Raw genomic sequence first — 18670 nt, forward strand, 5'->3', positions numbered from 1 at the left:
CTGAAAGGCAGAGGCGACCAGACACACATGTTCTCTAACCTCACGACGTCTTCTCCAGTGACAGCTGCGCCTTCCCAGAAGCCCACAGCGGGAAGAGAAATCACAGGCCACTCCAGTGCTGTAAGCAGGGCGGGAACTGGTTTGAAATGACCCAGAGATGGGGGTGGAGGTGGGGAGTATGCACTGCATCACCACCTGGGTTTGACCCGGGTAGCAAACAGGCAGTGGTGGCTTTTGGTGAGTAGCCGAATGCTTAACCTCGTCACCACCAGGGCTCCTTGGGAAATGAATACTTACTCTCTCAAACCAAACCCACCACCACTGAGGCGCTGCGGACTCATAGCAACCCCACAGGACAGGGTAGCCTGCCCCTGTGGGTTCTTCCCAGACTGCAAATCGTTGCGTGAGCAGAAATCCTCGTCTTCCTCCCGCAGAGCTCCCGGTGCTGACTGTGTGGTCAGCAGCCCGACTAGTCAGCACCCAGCTCGCCACCAGGGCTCCGTATCCCAAACCAAACACCAAAGCCCCGGCCATGGCATGGACCCCGACTCACGGCAATCCTGCGGAGGGCTTCCGAGCCTCTCCATCTTTTAATGTTGTTGTTTTTTTTTAACCAGAAGAGTGTATTTATTCTGCGGAATTTTTTTTTTAAACTATACATCATTGTACTGGGGCTCTTACAGCTCTTATAACAATCCATGCAATCCATTGTATTGAGCACTTTGTACATACATTGCCGTCATCATTTTCAAAACATTTTCTCCTTGAGCCCTCGGTATCAGCTCCCCCCCCACCTTCCCACCCTCGTGACCCCTTGATAAATGATCAATTATTATTATTTTCATATCTTACACTGTCTGCTGTCTCCCTTCACCCACCTTTCTGTTGTTCGTCCCCCTTGTGGAGGGGGAGTAATAATATGTCAAAGACTCTCCATCTTGATGGGAGCGGCTGGCCTCCTCTTGCTCCCTCACAGTGGCAGGTGTGTGTGCACCCTGCTGACAGCAGCCCCAAACCTGCCCCACAGCCCCTTCTACTCCACTTCTTGTAAGATGGCCCACTTGCCCTCTCACTTTGGCCTGATGGTCACTTCTGCCCGCTGCCCGGGGGAGACCAGGCAGCCCTGCTCTCTGGGCAGTGGGGCCACTGTCTGTTACCAGGACGCGTCAGCTTATCCTTCTTCCCCACCCACATCAAAGGCTTCCGAAAGCTACACTGCCGGGATTTTTTGTAAACCCTCCCAAACTGCTGAGGCACATCCGTGTCAGTGGAAATTGGCTCCTTACAGGCAGCCCCTCCCCCTAAGGGGAGGCCTCCAGGGGAGTTGCTCCATGCTGAGCGGAGCGGAGTGGTGTGCAGGGAGGAGCCACGGAGCACAGCCTCCGGGGAGTCCAGGGTGATTTCATCCTTCCTGACGACTCCGGCTCCCAAATGGCTTTACCTGGCTTCAGAAGCCTTTCCATCAAACCCACCTGCCTGCGAAAGCAATTCCCATGGGGGCCCTCCTCACCTTGGCGGGGTCGTGCCTCCCGAGGGCCCTGAGGAGCTTGGGAAGGTGCACCCTCGTCTCCTCTTCACAGAAGAAGATCCAGGATGAATTTCCGCCGTAGCTTGCGGAAAGGCTGACAAAGGAAACAGATCAGCCTCGTCGTCGCCTCGGTGCTATCAAACGTGCAAGTCGGGGAGGATGCCCATGGGCCTGGCCAGGGTCTGGGTGACATCTCCTGCATCTCTCTCAGGGAGGGGAGGGCTGCTGCTCTCTACCAAGCATAAAGTGACCAGACATCCCGCTTTTGGTGGGACAGTCCCGATTTTTAACAATTTTTCCTGCATCCCACGGCATTTTATAAAAGTCCCGATTTTGGGAAAGAATGCACGACAACCTAGGATATATGGTTTTCAGCTGCCATGTGGCTATTTTGCCAGCATATGAGTTTTATCAATGGTGTCCCGCTGTGTCCCGCTTTACCAATGTCAAAATCTGGTCACCTTACGGCCAAGCAGCACCCCTTTGAAATGCACAGCGCTTGCAAACGCCAGCCAGAATGGCTGGGCCTGTCTTTCAAGAAAGACTCGGGTCTAGAGATTCGGGTGACTGTGACGAGGACCCCATCTATCCCTCAGAAATGCAATCAGAATCGAAAGGCTCGGGCTATCGGGACACTTCCCTGACTTCCGGATGGCGCCTCCTCCAAGTAAGAGTGCCAGGAAGCAACGTTCCACAGGGGACGTACCGCGGTAACACCGGGAGGATGGTCCACACGCCTTCGGGCTTCGCCAGCTGATGCAGAAGGACAACTCTGGGATATTCCTGGGGGAAGAAAGAGAGAGGCAGGAGGGGAAAAGCACAAAACAGGTGTGTATGTGTGGCAGAGTAGGTTACATGCTGGGAGGCTAACCACAAGGGCAGCAGTTTGAAACCACCTGCTGCTCCCCAGGACAAAAAAGAGGCTTTCTCAGAAACTCACTCACAGAGGCAGTTCTGCCCTGTCCCACAGGCACTCTGAGTGAAAATCAGCTCGATAGCAATGAATTTGGTTAGTGTGTGTGTGCGTGTGTATACATACATACATATACTGCCTTTTTATATACGTCATGGAGAAATAGGTAAAAATACAAAATGACTATTTGAATTTTTTAAAATTAACTTGTCATGTGGTGCTGCTGCCCAGTCAGTCCCTGATTGGCAGTCCAGCAGCTCCAGAGAGGCCGTCACCCGCAGGGTGAAGCACCCCAGGGTGACTGTGCATTGCGGGCTGGTCTGCGAAGCTCAAGGTCAGCAGTTCCAACCCACCCAAGCTCTCGGGAAGTTTCACTGTCTCAGAACCCTTTGTATGGTGGCCAAGAGCCAGTCGACTCGCCGGCCGTGGTAGGAGAAAAGGAAGATCACAGGTTTCTGTTTCTTCGTCTCGTGTCAGGGAGCCTGACGGGGCAGCCATTCACACTACTAACCAAAGGGTCGGCAGGGTGAAGGCGGAGCGAGCTGCCTGCAGGTAGAAAACTCAGACAACCTGCCACCATAGAGATTAAACTCACACTCAAACCCACAGCTGACCCCCCAGCAACAAGCACATACAGGGTCTCCAAGACTTTCAGCGTGTACAGGAGCAGACAGCCTCGTCTTTCTCCTCTGGGGAGGCTGGTGGGGTTTGAACCTCTGATCTGGCAGTTAGCAGCCCAACTCCTGATCCGCCATGCCACCAGGGCTTCTTACCACAAGGACAGCAGCCTGCAAACTTCCGATGGGGCTGTGGGAACCTGTCACATGGGTTCACCGTGAGCCAGAATTGACTCCAGCAGGGCTTTGGGGGGAAAGGGAGAGTTGTTTTTGTTCTTAATCTTTATGGGAACAGATGGAGCCCCCGGGTAGATTTGAACCACTGACCTTCTATAGACAAGCACTTAACCACCATGCCAAGAGGGTCACCATCCCGAGCAATCAAACCTACACAATCAACTCCCTTCTGACTCAGATCAACTCCTAAGAGCAGAACTGCTCCTTAAGCATTTGCAAGTCTAGTCTAAACCTCTGGCAGTGGTTCTCAACCTTCCTCAGGCCGCGACCCTTTCATACCGTGCCTCATGTGGTGACCCCCAACCATAAAATCATTTTCGTTGCTACTTCATAACTGTCATTTTGCTACTGTTATGAATACGGCGACAACCCCTGTGAAACGGTCGTTCAACACCCCCCCCAAGGGTCGTGACCCACAGGTTGAGAACCACTGCTTTATGGGGACAGCCTCATCTCTCCCCCTCAACATGGCTGGTGGGTTTGAACCAGTGACCCTGAGGTGAGCAGCCCAATGCTTCACCATCAGGAGTGCCTCAGTAGTGACCCTGGAGGACAGTCGCATGGCCCCACAGGGTTTTCAAAGGCTTCATTGTGTACTGGAACTGACGGCCTCATCTTTCTCCTATGGAGCAGCTGATGGCTTCGAACCGTGGACCTGGAAGTTAGTAGCCCCTACACCGCCAGGGTTCCACTGTCATCAAAGAGTTTTACATCAGTGGACAACTTAGGATGGCAACGGTTTTAAAAACAAAAACACGTATCCCTTGACAACTAAATAGACCTCTTTGCTTTGTTTTCTGTAATGCTGATTTCAAATTTCAAAACCGCCAGGTAGTTCTAAACCACTTAGGAAATACAAGCACAGTCACCACAGTCCAAGGCAGCCGGCAACCTGACGGGGGTGGAAGGAGTACCAGTGTAGGCTGTGGGCGGTCAGTGCCAGGCCAGGCGTGTGCACAATGCAGCTTCCCAGCGGGGATCCAGAGTGACGCAGTCGTCCCCACTGTCCTCCGACACCGATCACACCCACGCCAGGGAGCATGTGCACACAGGCTCCAAAGGACGCAGAATCAGCTCGAAGGACGCCGTGAACCCACAGAAAGACTGCAACAGTTTTGTTGGACCGAAAAAAGTAGCTGCAGATGAGGCAAGACAGACTCATGGGGCAGGTGGGCGGAGTTCCCTTTCACAGCAGAGAGCATCTGGTGAGGGTTTCTCATTAAAATGACAACAATGAAGACATTCTAAGCACAGAAGTATCTCTGTGAAAGGGGAGGGGGGCGGGGCAGGCTCAGTTTAAATGAAATACTCGCAGGTGGACAGAGATACAAAGGGAGCTGAGGTGAATTGGGAGAACATGACAGGTGCTTAGAAATCCCCAGTGTCATGCAAACACGCTGTTCACCTATCATCACTGGGTGCCCACAAGTCACCCCCATCTCTGGTCAACCCCATACTCAAGAGAGACAGAGCAGTCAGCCCCTCCCCCAGGGCTCCCCAGGCTGCCTTCTTGCCATTGCGTGTCCCCAGGCCTCTCTCCCTGGAGCAGCTGGTGGGCTCCCAGCAGCCAGCTTTTGGGTCACTAACAGCTGAGCGTCCAGCTGCTGAGCCACCAGGGCTCCCGAGTTTACCAACAGTGCAGTGAAGTAAAGAATCACTTGAGGGGAAGTTCACGCACCGCCAAAAACCGGACAGCCACAAGGACTGTGCCTCCCAGTTTTAGGAAAAACACAGGAGCCATCAACAGGCTCTCAGCATCGAGGAGCCCTGGTGGCGCGGTGAGTTATTTGTCTTTGGGGTTGCCAACGGCAAGGTCAGCAGCTCCAAACTCCCTCCCAGCAGCTCCGTGGGATAAAGATGAGGCTGTCTGCTCCCGTAGAGATGTACAGCCTTGTGCGGCCACAGCAGTCCCACTCCATCCTGGCCGGAGCTGGCCTGACGGCAGGAGCAGGGTTTACCTGACCAACAGGTAGCAGCTGAGAAAACGCCTCTTACTCCTAGACTGACTACCTCCGTGGAAAGGCCGACAACAGGCTTGCCTGGTGTTGGTACAAGGGACTCCATTTTGAGTTCGGTGCCTCCACCTTAGCTCTCAGAACCCACCCCTTGCTGGCCTCCCCTCCCCTCGCTGAAAACCGCAAGTTCTGAGAACCAAACATCCCCAGAGCCAGGACATTCTTTGAAGATATGGTCACTCCACCCGTCCCTGACATATAGATAAGATTAATGACCTTCTCCCTTCTGAAGCACCTGTGTGCGCAGATCCTCCCCAGCTTTGATCCTCCCCAGTATGCCTGCCAGCAGGGGGCATAAAAGCCCTGCCAGGATTTTTTCCGGGCACGGTTTCGATAGCTCAATACTCTGAGTTGCTGAAGCCGCCCACAAGCTTCGTAATAAAGTCTGCTTCTAAAACTTTGCCAGTTGGATCTTGGGTTCTGTTTCATGCCCCAATAAACTTTACATTGTTGGTACCGAAACCCAGGAGGGCGTGCGGCTCCCCCCATCCTTGGGGGTCACCCTTGAGAGCCCCCCCTCTCCCCCAAAGTCTCCAGGACCTTCGGGCGCAGTGCTTCGCCTCAACTCTCAAGCGTGTTCAAGACCAACCGGCAGCTGCCCTGGTGAGTCTCCTTTAACTGCATTCCTTTCCTATCTCGTCAAGATTGGTTTCGGGTTTCTCGAGCTCTGCTGGAGTTTTCCCTTCGGAGACGTGGCCACGCTGGGAATTCTCCTTCCGTAGACCCCAGGGTCACAGGAGAGTGATTGCCTTTGAGACGTCTTGCCAATCCCTATCCCTCCCTCCTTTGCTGCCGTCCTAGGCAGGACTCACTCGGGGACGCCTGGGTGCCTCCTGCCTAGACCTGCTCACCCAGAACCCGAAACCTCGCCTCTGAGCTCTCTCTCTCTCCCTTTATCTCTCCCTCACCACCACTCCTGTGTTTTGCCTCACATGTAGCCTTTTGCATCTTGCTCTCCCCACTACCTTATAGTACCTCTACCTATAGCCGGACTGCTGGCAATAGGTTTAGCGGCAGCCGCTCCTGCCGACTGGACTAACCCTCAGAGGGTTGGCCTGGGTCTGTTTTACTTGGCCTGGTGTCTCCTATTCAGGCTCCTTAAGTGCCTGTAAAGTCCTCCTCCCTTTCTCCTCCTCCTCCTTACCCTCACCATGGACGCGGGACAATCCAAGATTGACCCCGCCACTCCACTGGGTTGTCTCTTAAAAATGTTTCTCTAGCCTGGGGTATACTCAGACCTTGCGAAAGAAAAGACGTGTTTTTCTCTCCCAAGTTGCCTGGCCCCAATACCAGTTTGACAACCAGTCACATTGGCCTCCGACTGGTACTTTCGATTTCACAGTTCTGCAGGACCTGGACAATTTCTGCAGGAGGACTGGTAAGGATTCTGAAGTCCCCTATGTGCAAGCTTTTTGGGGACTTGCGTTCCCATCCCAACCTCTGCAGGTTTTGCTCTACCCGTCAAATAATGTCAGCCTAATCTTCCCCACAGAAGGAACCTGTCATTCAACCCCCTGAGGAACTACCCAAGCTCCTCAGCGCGCCGCTCCCGCCGCCTTACCAGTCGCCTCCACCCTCTGTGCCACCCAACTGCTCGTCCGAAGCTCTCCCCTATCCTCACCGGTTGCCTCTCATAGCCGCTCCCACAGCCCTCCTGATGCCCTCTGCCCGCTGAGGGAAGTCGTGGGTGTAGAAGGACTCGTTCGAGTCCACGTCCCTTTTTCCCTACAGGACCTGTCACAGATAGAGACCCACCTGGGCTCTTTCTTGGCAGACCCCTCTAAGTTTATTAAAGAATTTACCTACATTTCCCAAACGTATGATTTAACCTGGCATAACATCCAAGTGATCCTTGCTTCCACCCTCACCTCTGAGGAATGTACGTGGGTAGACGATGCAGGCCACCAGCTAGCAGACAAAGACCACGCTATTGATTCAAATTTCCCCTTGGGGGCGCATGCCATCCCACTAGAGGACCCTGGTTGGAATTACCAGCCCAGCCGGGGGTCTGACCTTCCTCATAGAAACCTCATGCTCAGGTACCTCATTAGAGGTCTGGAAACAGTCTCCAACAAGGTTGTCAACTATGACAAACTGAGAGAAGTTACTCAAAAGGCAGATGAGAACCCTGCTCTTTTTCTTACCCGCCTCCAGGAGGCACTCACAAAGTACACTCGTTTAGACCCAGGGTCTAAAAGCAGGGCCTCTATCTTGGCCTCTCACTTCATCTCTCAGTCAGCCCCTGACTTCAGAGAGAAGCTGAAAAAGGCTGAGGAGGGCCCTGAAACCCCTATACAGGATCTGGTAAAAATGGCATATAAAGTTTTCAACACCCGGGAGGAGACGGCTAAGGCCACTCACCAGGCGAGGGTCCGATAGTTGGTTAACCTCCATTCCCAAGCTCTGGTAGCAGCTGTAAGGCCGGCAGGTAATCCCGTCCATCGCCACGCTCCCCAGGGGAGCCAGCACCTACCACTAGGAGCCTGCTTCCAATGTGGCCGAGACGGCCACTGGGCAAAAGTTTGCCCCAATCCCAAGCCTCCTCCTACCAAGCTCTGCCCCCAGTGCAAACAGCTGGGCCACTGGAAGTCAGACTGCCTGACCCTGGCTCTGCCCCCAGCTCCGCAAAGCCGAGGCACTGAGATCCAGGAAACTCCAGACACAAAGCTGCAAGGTATGGAGCTGCTGGAATTTATGGACTGAAGAGGCCCTGGCTCCTCGACTTCAGTAATCCTCGCCAAGCCCAGCGTCATGCTCCAGGTAGCGGGTACGGGGGCTACCTATTCTGTGATCCCCTCTCACTAGGGCCCTACCTTTCCTTCCCAGATCTCTGTCGTGGAAATTGATGGGTCCCCCTCAAGCCCCAGGAAAACACTCCTCATGTTTTACACATTTGACAAAACTCTATTTTCACACTCCTTTTTAGTTATCCCCTTGTGCCCTGCTCTGTTGCTGGGAAGGGATATTTTAACCAAGTTACATGCTACTATCTCCTTCTCCAGCAAAGCTCTCCCCTTTATCGCCCTCTTAAGTCGGGCCACCTCCACAACCTCATCCCCGTCCCGAGTTTCCAATTTCAAAAACCCACCAACTATTGCAAACAAAACTGGAATTGTTAGGCTGAGCCAAGCAGAAGTAAGGAAAGAGTTACACCAAATGTTCTGCTTCAGTGCCCTACAGCTTGTTGGAGAAACCACAGCTTCAGCAGATAGCTGCCTTTTAACTCTTCAGTGTTAGCTATGAAATAAAAAAAGGCGGGGGGGGGGGGGATTATAGAGAATTACTAAGTTTTAACTGATGTGTATTGGTGACTCTCTCAAGACACTCTGTCTTTATGTTTTCCCAAGTTCCGAGACGCAATGAGTAAACTGAGAACACAGCTGCCCTTGTTAAAATAAAATTAGTCCCAAGGAATTGTTTGTGCCCAGAGCAATTTTATCAGGATGCTATTGTTACACTATGCAAGCTATGTTATGTACCCTTGCCTCATTCATATATAAAGCTGTACTTTGGAAATGAAATTGGCCTTTGGATCATCAATCCACTGGCCACTCTTTTTCTTTCCCTTAGCATTGAGTGAAAACTCCACACTGCACACCACCCACAATCCTCTGGCAAAGTGGAAAAAGCCCATAATAGATTACTGAAACAAGGTCTGCTCACCCCTGTAAACTCACCATGTAACACCCATGTTTTGCCAGTACAGAAACCTAATGGACAATACCGCCTCGTGCAGGATCTCTGCCTAACCAAGGCTGCAGTGGTCCCCATCACCCCTGTGGTCTCTAACCCCTACACTCTCCTTTGCCAAATCCTTGCAAGCACTACCCACTTTACCATCCTGCATCTCAAAATGCTTTTTTTACTATTCCTATTCACCCAGACTGTTTCTGCTTGCATTCACGTGGCATGATCCTGTTACTGACTTAGCCCAACAACTTTCCCGCTCCTAGCTCAGCATGCTTTTTATCTCCAACTTACACTGATGAGGAAAACACCCAGTATTGCTCTCTTCCTCAACGAAAAGCGATGGATCGGGCCTTTCCCACATCCTCTGAGAGTGCAAGCACAGTCGCCACTCACCTTCTTCAATACCATTCCTCATTCTGGCCAGCCTGCTTCAATTCAGTTGGACAACAGCCCAGCCTTCATATCTAAGGTGCAGCAGGCAGTTAGCGCCTCACTGGGCATCTGCTGGAAACTCCACGCAGCCTACCACCCCCAGTCTTCTGGTAAGGTTGAGCGAGCTAATGGTCTCATAAAACAACAGCTCACCAAACTCTCCCTAGAACTGCAACTTTCTTGGCCTCAACTATTATCCTTTGCTCTTACTCGCCTTCGCACGGCCCCTCGGGAGCCGTCGGGCCTCAGTCCTTTCGAAACACTCTACGACGACCTTTCCTTTTCTCGCCTCTTCCTGCAACTGATTGCCCTCCGCTAGCTTCGTACCTTCCATACTTGTCCTTGCTCCGCATCCTTCTTAGACTCCAACCAGAAAACACTCAAGTGCCCTTCTTCTACTCCAATGCATCTACACAGACATTTAATGTCACCCGAATCCCCTCCAAACCACCAACAGCCCCAGAAGAACTTTTCTCTTGGTGCAACTATACACTCACTAAGCATTTGAACATCAGTCCCACTTCTACCCTTTGTGCCTGCCCGTCACTCTGGCTCTGCAGCTCACTATATGCACTCTGGCTGAGTTCCAGGACAAATACATCCAGGTATACAGTCGCCGTACTAAAAGAACAGTTTTTCTCCCGACAGCAGTGGGCATCGCCTTAGTCTCAGCAGCAGTTGCAGTAGGACTCAGCGGCGGAGCCCTTGGACACTATCATCACAGCAGACAAGTTAACCGCATGCTTCCAGCTGGCAGTCGATGCCTCTGCCGAGTCTCTAGCCTCCCTGCAGAGTCAAATAACCTCTGTTGCCCAAGTTGCCTTGCAGAACCGCCGCACTTTAGACCTCATCACGGCTGAAAAGGGAGGAACCTGCCTCTTCCTCCAGGAGGAATGCTGTTCTTATGTCCATGAGTCGGGAATTGTGGAAACTAGAGTCCAGACCCTCAACAAGCTAAACCGTGAGCTGCAAAATACCAGATTCAGAACAGACGGACCCTCTTCCTGGTGGAACTCTTCTCCGTACTCCTCCTAGCCCCCGTATTAGGGCCCATAACTTTAGTTATAATTTTGCTCTTAATTGCCCCTTGCCTTATCCAGCTCTCGCAGAGTCAATTATGTGAAATCATCTGCATAGCAGTCCACCAGATGATGTTACAGCAATACCAACCTCTTTGCCCTGTGCAAGGCCAGAAATCCCAGTACTCTGCCTGAAAACCCCCCATTTCTGAACTCTTCGCCCATTACCAGCAGGAAACAGCTATAGAAGAGACAAAGTCCGCCCCTTTTCACTATAAGGCAGAGTCTGGTATGCCCGGTTTTGGCACAAGGGACTCCATTTTGAGTTCAGTGCCTCCACCTTAGCTCTCAGAACCCACCCCTTGCTGGCCTCCCCTCCCCTCACTGAAAACCGCAAGTTCTGAGAACCAAACATCCCCAGAGCCAGGACATTCTTTGAAGATATGGTCACTCCACCTGTCCCTGACATATAGATAAGATTAACGACCTTCTCCCTTCTGAAGCACCTGTGTGCGCAGATCCTCCTCAGCTTTGATCCTCCCCAGCTGTGCCTGCCAGCAGGGGGCATAAAAACCCTGCCAGGATTTTTTTCCCCCAGCGTGGTTTCAATAGCTCAATACCCTGAGTTGCTGAACCCGCCCGCAAGCTTCTCAATAAAGCCTGCTTCTAAAACTTTGCCAATTGGATCTTTGGTTCTGTTTTGCACCCCAATAAACCTTACAGGGCTTATCTGGTAGAAACGGGAGGACAGGTTTATGAAGCATTTCTGTGACAACAGTAAAAATACAGCAGGTTGCAGACATCGGAAGCGCATGATTGGCCTCCACTCACTGGGAGCCAGACGTGGCAGGGGAGTCAGGACCAGAAGGTGGACAGGGAATGGGGGGTGGCCACTGTCTCCATGAACTGGCCAGTTCAGGGGCAGGCAAACGTTCGAGATGGAAGAGTCAATCCTGTCCCTCACAATTAAAAAACTATTCGAGAGCCATTGATACATGTTTACAAACATATGCAACTGCCGTGATCTGAAGAATGTCCTTTACACGTTTTAGAAATGAAACTAGGGTGGCTTTAGGTTCGTTTTCCATTTTACTCCATCTCTACAGATGGCCCCTGAGCCGGTTTGCTGCCCCGGGGGCTGGACGGTGCCTAGATGGCGCCTGGCTGCCAGGACAGAATGTTTGATCAACCATTCTGTAGCAGCATCCTCACCAAAGGGGGAGGGGGGCAAAGAAAACACAGAGCAGAAATCTGATCCGGATTTTCCGGGACCATCAACTCTGGACGAGCCCCTGAAACCAGTGCCCTGAGAAGCCATTAAGCCTTCAATGGAAAACAACCTCAGAAGTTTCCTTAAAACGTGACCATAGCTCGGCCTCTTTAGTAAATAAGCAAATGGGTAGTCTGCCAAGGGCACCCAGCTGTTCTCAGCCCAATCTATGGAGCAGGGAGCCAAGGCCGCCCGGAGGATGAGGGAGGCACCTTGCCGGCAGTGATTGTCCCCCTGTTAATGGAGGAGGAAGAACTCTGAGGGGGAGGGTGGGAATGGTCGTGCCTCCCCAAGAGCCATCAATGTCCCTAGCGGTCCACGTAGAGATGGCTGAAGAGGTACACGCTCCCAACTTCACATTTAAGAAATGCAGTGGCCCAGCCCAAAGGCGGGGTCAAATCTGAGGCTAGAAGGAAGGAGCCCTGGTGCTGCTGTCAGGGGTGGGGAATAATCCAGCTGCAAATTGGAAGGCTGGCTGTTCAAACCTACCAGCCGCTCCATGGGGGAAAGATGAGACGGTCTTGCTCCTATAAAAACTGAGAGCCTCGGAAAACCCTCTGGAGCTGCGGTTCTCAACCAGGCATCCAACAACCCTTTCACAGGGGTCGCCCAGTTCAACAGTACCAAAATGATAGTGATGAAGTAGCAACGAAAATAATGTTATGGTTGGGGGGGGTCACACAACATGAGGAGCTGACTTAAAGGGTCTCGGCATGAGGATGGTTGAGAACCATGGACTAGAACAGGTATCCTCAAACTCTTTAAACAGGGGGCCAGTTCACTGTCCCTCAGTCCCGTTGGAGGTCTGGACTATAGAAATAAAAAACTACGAACAAATTCCTACGTACACTGAACATATCTTATTTTGAAGTAAAAAAATATCAAAACGGCAGAAACACCTGGTGGGCCGGATAAATGTCCTCGGTGGGCCGCATGTGGCCCGTGGGCCATAGTTTGAGGACACCTGGACTAGAGAGTCACTCTGAGTGGGAGGTCCCCCAGCGGCCGCAGTGGGGCGGGGGTATCAGTGAATCAAAGCCATGCCTCTCTTGCTTTTGTTTATGGAACCCTATGGCTGGACTTCAGCAACAGTCCTCGGTGGCAGAGTGGATTACTTATTGGACTGCAAACCAAAAGGCCAGCAGTTTGAACCCAGCCATTTCTCGGGAAAAAAAATCAGGTTTTCTACTCCCATCAAGAGTCACAGCCTAATGTGAAGAAAGCTGAGGGTGCCCAGCTATCAAAAGACATAGCTTTTGGGGTCTTAAAGGCTTGAAGATAAGCAAGCAGCCATCTATCTCAGAAGCAACAACGCCCACATCGAAGAAGCACACCAGCCTGTGTGACCATGAGGTACAGAAGGGACCAGGTATCAGATATTGAAGAACAAAAAAAATAATTGTGAATGAGGGGCAGTGTGGAGTGGGGACCCAAAGCCCATCTGTAGGCAACTGGACACCCCCTTACTGAAGGGTCACGGGAAGGAGACGAGCCAGTCAAGATGCAGGGTAGCAATGGTGAAACATACAACTTTCCTCTACTTCTTAAATGCTTCCTTCCCCCAATATCATAATCCCAATTCTACCTTAAAAAAATCTGGCTAGACCAGATGATGTACACTGGCACAGATAGGAACTGGAAACACAGGGAATCCAGGACAGATGACCCTTTCAGGACCAGTGGTGAGAGTGGGGATCCCTGGAGGGTGGAGGGAAGGTGGGGTACAAAATGGAATCGTGATTTCTCTGTGGTGGGTCTATCCATCACACCCCCCCACCTTCATGTTCACCCCTTTCCCTCAGATATCCTTCTATGGGAGTGGTCTGCTCAGCTCCCAATCCAGAGCAATCCCTTGGCCAAGGGTTTTACCCTTGCTTTCAGGCAAGGCTAAAGTTCACACTTGTGGCAACGGGAGTGTGCTCGTTGGCGCAGAGCCTCTGAGAACCAGGCTGCTCTGTCTTGTCTTCGCTCCAGCAGGCACGAATGGCTGCTCCTCATTTGACCTGTTCGCATTGTATTTCCAGTGTTGCTGTTGAGATCAGGGTTAGGGCACACCTCGGACACACCACCTCAGACACAACTCGGACACACCATTCGACACACACCTCGGACACACCATTCGATGACACTGATGACATTCCAGCTGTCCAGCCCTCCCCGCCCTCCTCCTCTGGGTGGTTCCGCCCCAACTAGACAGGAACTCGCTGCCCCCGGAGCTTCCTGTCAATCTCTGTTGTCAATGTTGTCAACTTGATCCCGTATTGACAGACCTTAAAAGAGCACATGGTCTGAGGCAGACATTCATTACTAATTAAACAAATTTAATGTTTGGTTTTAAGAAGACCTTAGGAACTGTGATAGGGGATTTTGTGCCAACGTAGCTCCTGTAGGAACATGTGGGCGGAGTTTAGCCTGTCAATCAGGTCCTAGCTTGATTGGGGGCAACCGCTTCAAGGCCAGACTCTTCCTTTCCTCCTGGAAGTGGGCCACACCCCCCCCTCTGCTTCACCTTCTTGTTGGTGAGCCGCAAGGTAGAGACCTGCCAGAGCCTTGGGATCTTCCACGGCCATTGGATCCACAAGACTCACCCCCCCCCCCACTGGCCTGTGATTGTCCTGCATTCTCCCTCGCGGAATGTGGCTGCATAAATCTGAAGAGGGATTTACAGACTAGGGTCGGACTTAGGGACTCGGGTTGGACGGGGCGGGGATGTTTTCTTCATACGCATTTACTCCTTGATATAAAGCTTTTTCTTACACGAGTGTCAATGAATTTGTTTCTCTAGTTAATCCGGCCTAACACAGGGGTTATATTAGGTTTAACTTTTTTTAAAACTGTTGTGGAGTTGTTTCTTTATTAAGAGGGTTGGGGCACACCAGGGAATGTCCATTTTAATCTTTCTGGGCTGGTTTTTAAATTTTTTTCTTCGTGCTATGGCTCTTGCTGTTAGCAGCCACCTTCTCGGGTCCACTGCTGGCGGGCTCCCCATTCGCGGAGAGCTTCTTCTTCTTTGGGACGCTCCCGCCATTTGCTGCCTCCTGAGGGTCACATGCAGGCTCCTTTTTGGGGAGAGGTTTCAGTTTCTTCCTCTTGGGGAGAGGCATCCCTTTCGGATCCCTGCTGACCAGTTCCTCCTTAGATCTCTTTTTCATGGGTTTGGGGAGAGCAGAGGTAGTGGGGTCTTCAAATCCATTTTCCTGTGGCGCCTCCTGGGCCCTCTGCTTGTTCTTCTTTTGGGGCCTTTCCTCGTGGGTCTCCTGCCCAGCGACCTCACACTCCTCAGGAGCACTGCTGTTTTCCTGAGACGCAAGGGCAAGTGCAGCCTCTTCAAGCATTTGTCTCCCGCTTCTCCAGCTTCCTTGTCACCTCCTCAGTGGCCTCCTCCATCACGTCCAGATTCTTCCGAGGCACCTCCCCCGTCTCCTAGAAGGAGAGTCGCCCTTCGACTTGCTCTAGAAGCTTTTCCCCAAGTACACTTGTGGGCACCTCAGAAACAACCGATCCGAGAGGCAATGCTGTATTTGTTTGCCAGGTATCGGGACATGCGGCCTTTGTTCTTGCAGCTGCTTGGCCAGTGAAGGTGGAGTGGAAAATGAGTCCATATTTAGGGGTGTATCCCCTAGTCTTCAGGGCTCTGGAAGCTTGGTCCCTTTTGCTGGGCCCTGGAATCACTCAGACACCAGGGCTGGCCCATCACTCCCATAGCAGAGGCCTGTATGGGTCAGGGGCCCCTCGCTGGCCATCACTGTGAAGATTTAACTTTTAAAGACTATTTTAATACAACTTTCCCGTGGCTCTAGAAGGTCTAGAGCCCACTAAAAAGTGACATCCCATTGTCCATTTCCGTCCTTTTGAGCAAGACTCTCCTACAGGCTCTTTGATCAAAGCATTCAGTCATGGTCTCCAGGCACCATCTAGCTCTGCTGACCTCCTGGAGAAGGAGGCAGTTATTCAGAAGCAGTGAGCCACAGGTGGTTATGGTTAAGGGCTGCCAACTGGTTGCACACCTGTAAAAAGCTGGCCTTTTGATTTGGTTTGGGGCGTATGTGATGGACGTATTTATCAAGGGACAAAAAGAAAGCAAGTCACTGGGGAGGTTTCTTATGGACCCCACCAAATATCTCATGAGATTTGGTTCCTTGGTTTAAAAGTTTAGGGTCATGATTTTATGGGACCTGCCAGTTAATTGGCCTCAGGGCATGTTTACGGCTTCTGCTCTCCAATGTTTTTTTGCCGAGGGTCTTAGAAGCTTGCCAATTAGTCATCTAGACGCAACTGTTCTCAATCCACGGGGATCAAAGGAGGGAGCAGGAGCGTCGGGCACGCAGGGAGGAGGAAGTGGGCTGTGTAGCTAACTGCCTCCAGGAACAACGGCCTCCTTTCCCCGGAGACACGACTTGATCTTATTCTGAAATCCCTTCGGAGAACAGTCATAGTTGCCATTAATTTTAAGCACCCAAGTGTTGAGGCATGTTCCACTTCTGGAGCTGCAATTACAAAAACTAAACAAACAAACAAATGATAGGCCCAGGGTCCCCTTGGTAACTGCACCCCAGGATTCAGAAAGAAACAGATACAGAATCTGAGACATCAGACTCTTCATCACGACCTAACACACGCACACATGTACACACTGCCACCGGGTCGGTGATCACTCAGGACAGAGCAGGCATGCACGCTGGGGTTTCCCAGGTTGTCAGTCTTCACGAGGGCAGACAGCCGCCTCTTTCTCCTGTAGGTATGAACCACCGACCTCGCACTTAGCAGCCTGACGCTTCCCCGACAGTGCCACCAGGGCTCCTGAGAAACATCACAGCTGTTTCGAAGGGCCTTAAGTCAAGACTCTCAAGAAGAGACCTCCGACTGTTCCAGGCAGCAAGGGGAGAGCAACCCCAATAAGTACCACGGCTCAAGCCAAGCTTCTGCTCCGGCTCCCTGGAGGCCAGAAGCCTGCTCCACTTACACCAGACACCCCTGTTCCCGAGCCCCGACAATGGCTGCCAGAGCTGATAGGTCGTCTGACACCATTCTGGTTTTTACACCTTCCTTTGGGCAGGTTTTGCTTTGGCTGCTACCTGAAGAGGGGGCCAGGTAAATTCACACCTGGCAGCCCAGTAGGAGGGCCAGCAGATACAAAGTCCCATGATCAATCATACGACTGGCTCCTCCCTCCCCATGCACCTTGTGTAAGTGTGCATGCAGGGTAGAGGTGTGGAGGGCCAAGGCCTGCAGCCTGGCCACCTCATGGGTCCCAATGCAGGTACAAACACCCGCCAGCCCGCCCACCTGCCCACCGCAGAACTGGCCTTTGTCCTTAACGAAGCCAGTCCATTCTCCCGGGGCCCACGGAGGCTCGGAGGCTGTTTCCTCACAGTCTGCCACCTTGCTCCCACAGGGGGCCCTGGGAGGGCAGTGGGTAAGTGCTTCACTACTGATTGGAAGGGCAGCGGTTCAACTCCCCCAACCGCTTCACGGAGACCTGTCAGTGGGCTTCTACAAGGATCACTGAGGAATCCGCTACCATCAACTCAATTCCGACTCAGCCTCAGCGCTCTCCCAGGGTGCCACTGAGGGGGTATGGCCCACTCTTGGTACAGACTGAAAGTAGGGGGGTTAGGTGGGGGAGGCCTGGATCTGGATCCTGCATGGAGTTCGTTGGCCTCCTATTGGATCACCTGCTGGTCCCAGGAGCTGTCAACCTTGGGTTCATTTGGCCGACCTGGGATTTACTGGACTTATTGGGCCGGCCTCAGATTCACTCAGCTCAGCATCCACCAGCCTGTGCTCTTCCTGCTCCATCTCCCTGCTCCCTGTCCGTGAGCCCCTGCAGCTACAGGGGTCAGGAGAAGCCTCCAGCTGACACCTGACCCTGGACTGGACGGATCCACTTCCACAACCATGTGAGCCGTTTCTGATGACAGTGTCGGGATGAACACAGGACTCCCGACAACCGAAGGGGCGGTGGTTCTTTCCGGCTTCAAAACGTTTGCGGGCAAATCCCATTCTCTCTTCAGTCCCTATTTCCCCCAACATTGCGAAGTCCCCTCCCTCCTATTATCACAGACTTCAGGTTGGGGGGGGGGGGTGCTCACTGCTTAATGAGGATGTGCAATTAAGCACCATCAGATATAAAACCAACACCGCCACCTAGTGGGGCTTGAGCAGACCAGGGCCCCTGAACAGGGCACAGACTGGGCAGCTTTCTGTTGTCACACACGGGCTGGACTCCGGTGACATGCATCCGTGTGACCTTGAGGGCAGCCCAGAACAACTACACTGTGTGTGGTCAGCTGTCCACTTAGCCCCTGGGGGTAACAGGCAGGTGGGGGTGGTGCAGAACAATCTCCCCTTCCTCTTGGAAGGCATCTGAAAAGACTGGCTGACAGCAGGGGTGGAGGGGGGCTGCAGAAACACCCAGGCATCCCCCAGCCGGGAGGGGGAGGCAAAGGACACAACCATGTGGAGAAAGGGTGCTGCCCATGGTGACGTGGAGGGGAGCCTGTCCAGGGGGCAGTGATTGAAGCTCTGTACAGGGGACACTTGCTGAGGGTGCGGGCAGGAAGGCCCTCCAGGCGGCCTTTCCAAAGGGGCAGCCTTGGACCCCAACTGAGCCTCTCTGGGGAACTGTGGGTTACACTTTGGGTGGCTCACCCAGAGGTCAGCAGTTCAAACCCACCAGCTGCACCGAGGGAGAAATATGAGGCTGCCCTTTCCGTGGAGATGGATCACCTGGGAATCCCACCGGGGCAGTTCTATCCTGTTCTGCAGGGTCCCAGAGTCAGAACCAATGTGGGTCACTAATTAAAACTGATTCCCTCTGGTTCCCTGACATCGTGTGAGGCCGCTGCTTTGTCTCCTTGCCCGTCCCTTGCTCTGCCCTGTCCCATTTCCACCATCCTGGAGTTGATCTTCAGCTCACAGCGACCCCACAGGACAAGGTGGCACTGCC

The 18670-nt window shown here is 52.6% G+C and overlaps 1 protein-coding gene and 1 non-coding gene across 2 annotated transcripts in view; both read right to left on the reverse strand.

The window, feature by feature from the left end:
- The window catches only part of B3GLCT (beta 3-glucosyltransferase), a 75524-nt gene that overhangs the window by 30337 nt on the left and 26517 nt on the right, over window positions 1-18670 (reverse strand). Inside the window, exons 5-6 of the mRNA XM_075562773.1 lie at window positions 2235-2311; window positions 1511-1622 (exon numbers count right to left, since the gene is read on the reverse strand). Coding sequence (XP_075418888.1) covers window positions 1511-1622; window positions 2235-2311 — 189 coding nt within the window. The remainder of the gene's footprint in view (window positions 1-1510; window positions 1623-2234; window positions 2312-18670) is intronic.
- Window positions 15388-15474, reverse strand: LOC142462075 (small nucleolar RNA SNORD86). The gene has a single exon (XR_012787219.1). It is a non-coding gene; the product is annotated as a small nucleolar RNA SNORD86 (small nucleolar RNA).

The sequence above is a fragment of the Tenrec ecaudatus genome, chromosome 11, assembly GCF_050624435.1.
Source record: "Tenrec ecaudatus isolate mTenEca1 chromosome 11, mTenEca1.hap1, whole genome shotgun sequence".
NCBI classification, from domain to species: Eukaryota; Metazoa; Chordata; class Mammalia; order Afrosoricida; family Tenrecidae; genus Tenrec; species Tenrec ecaudatus.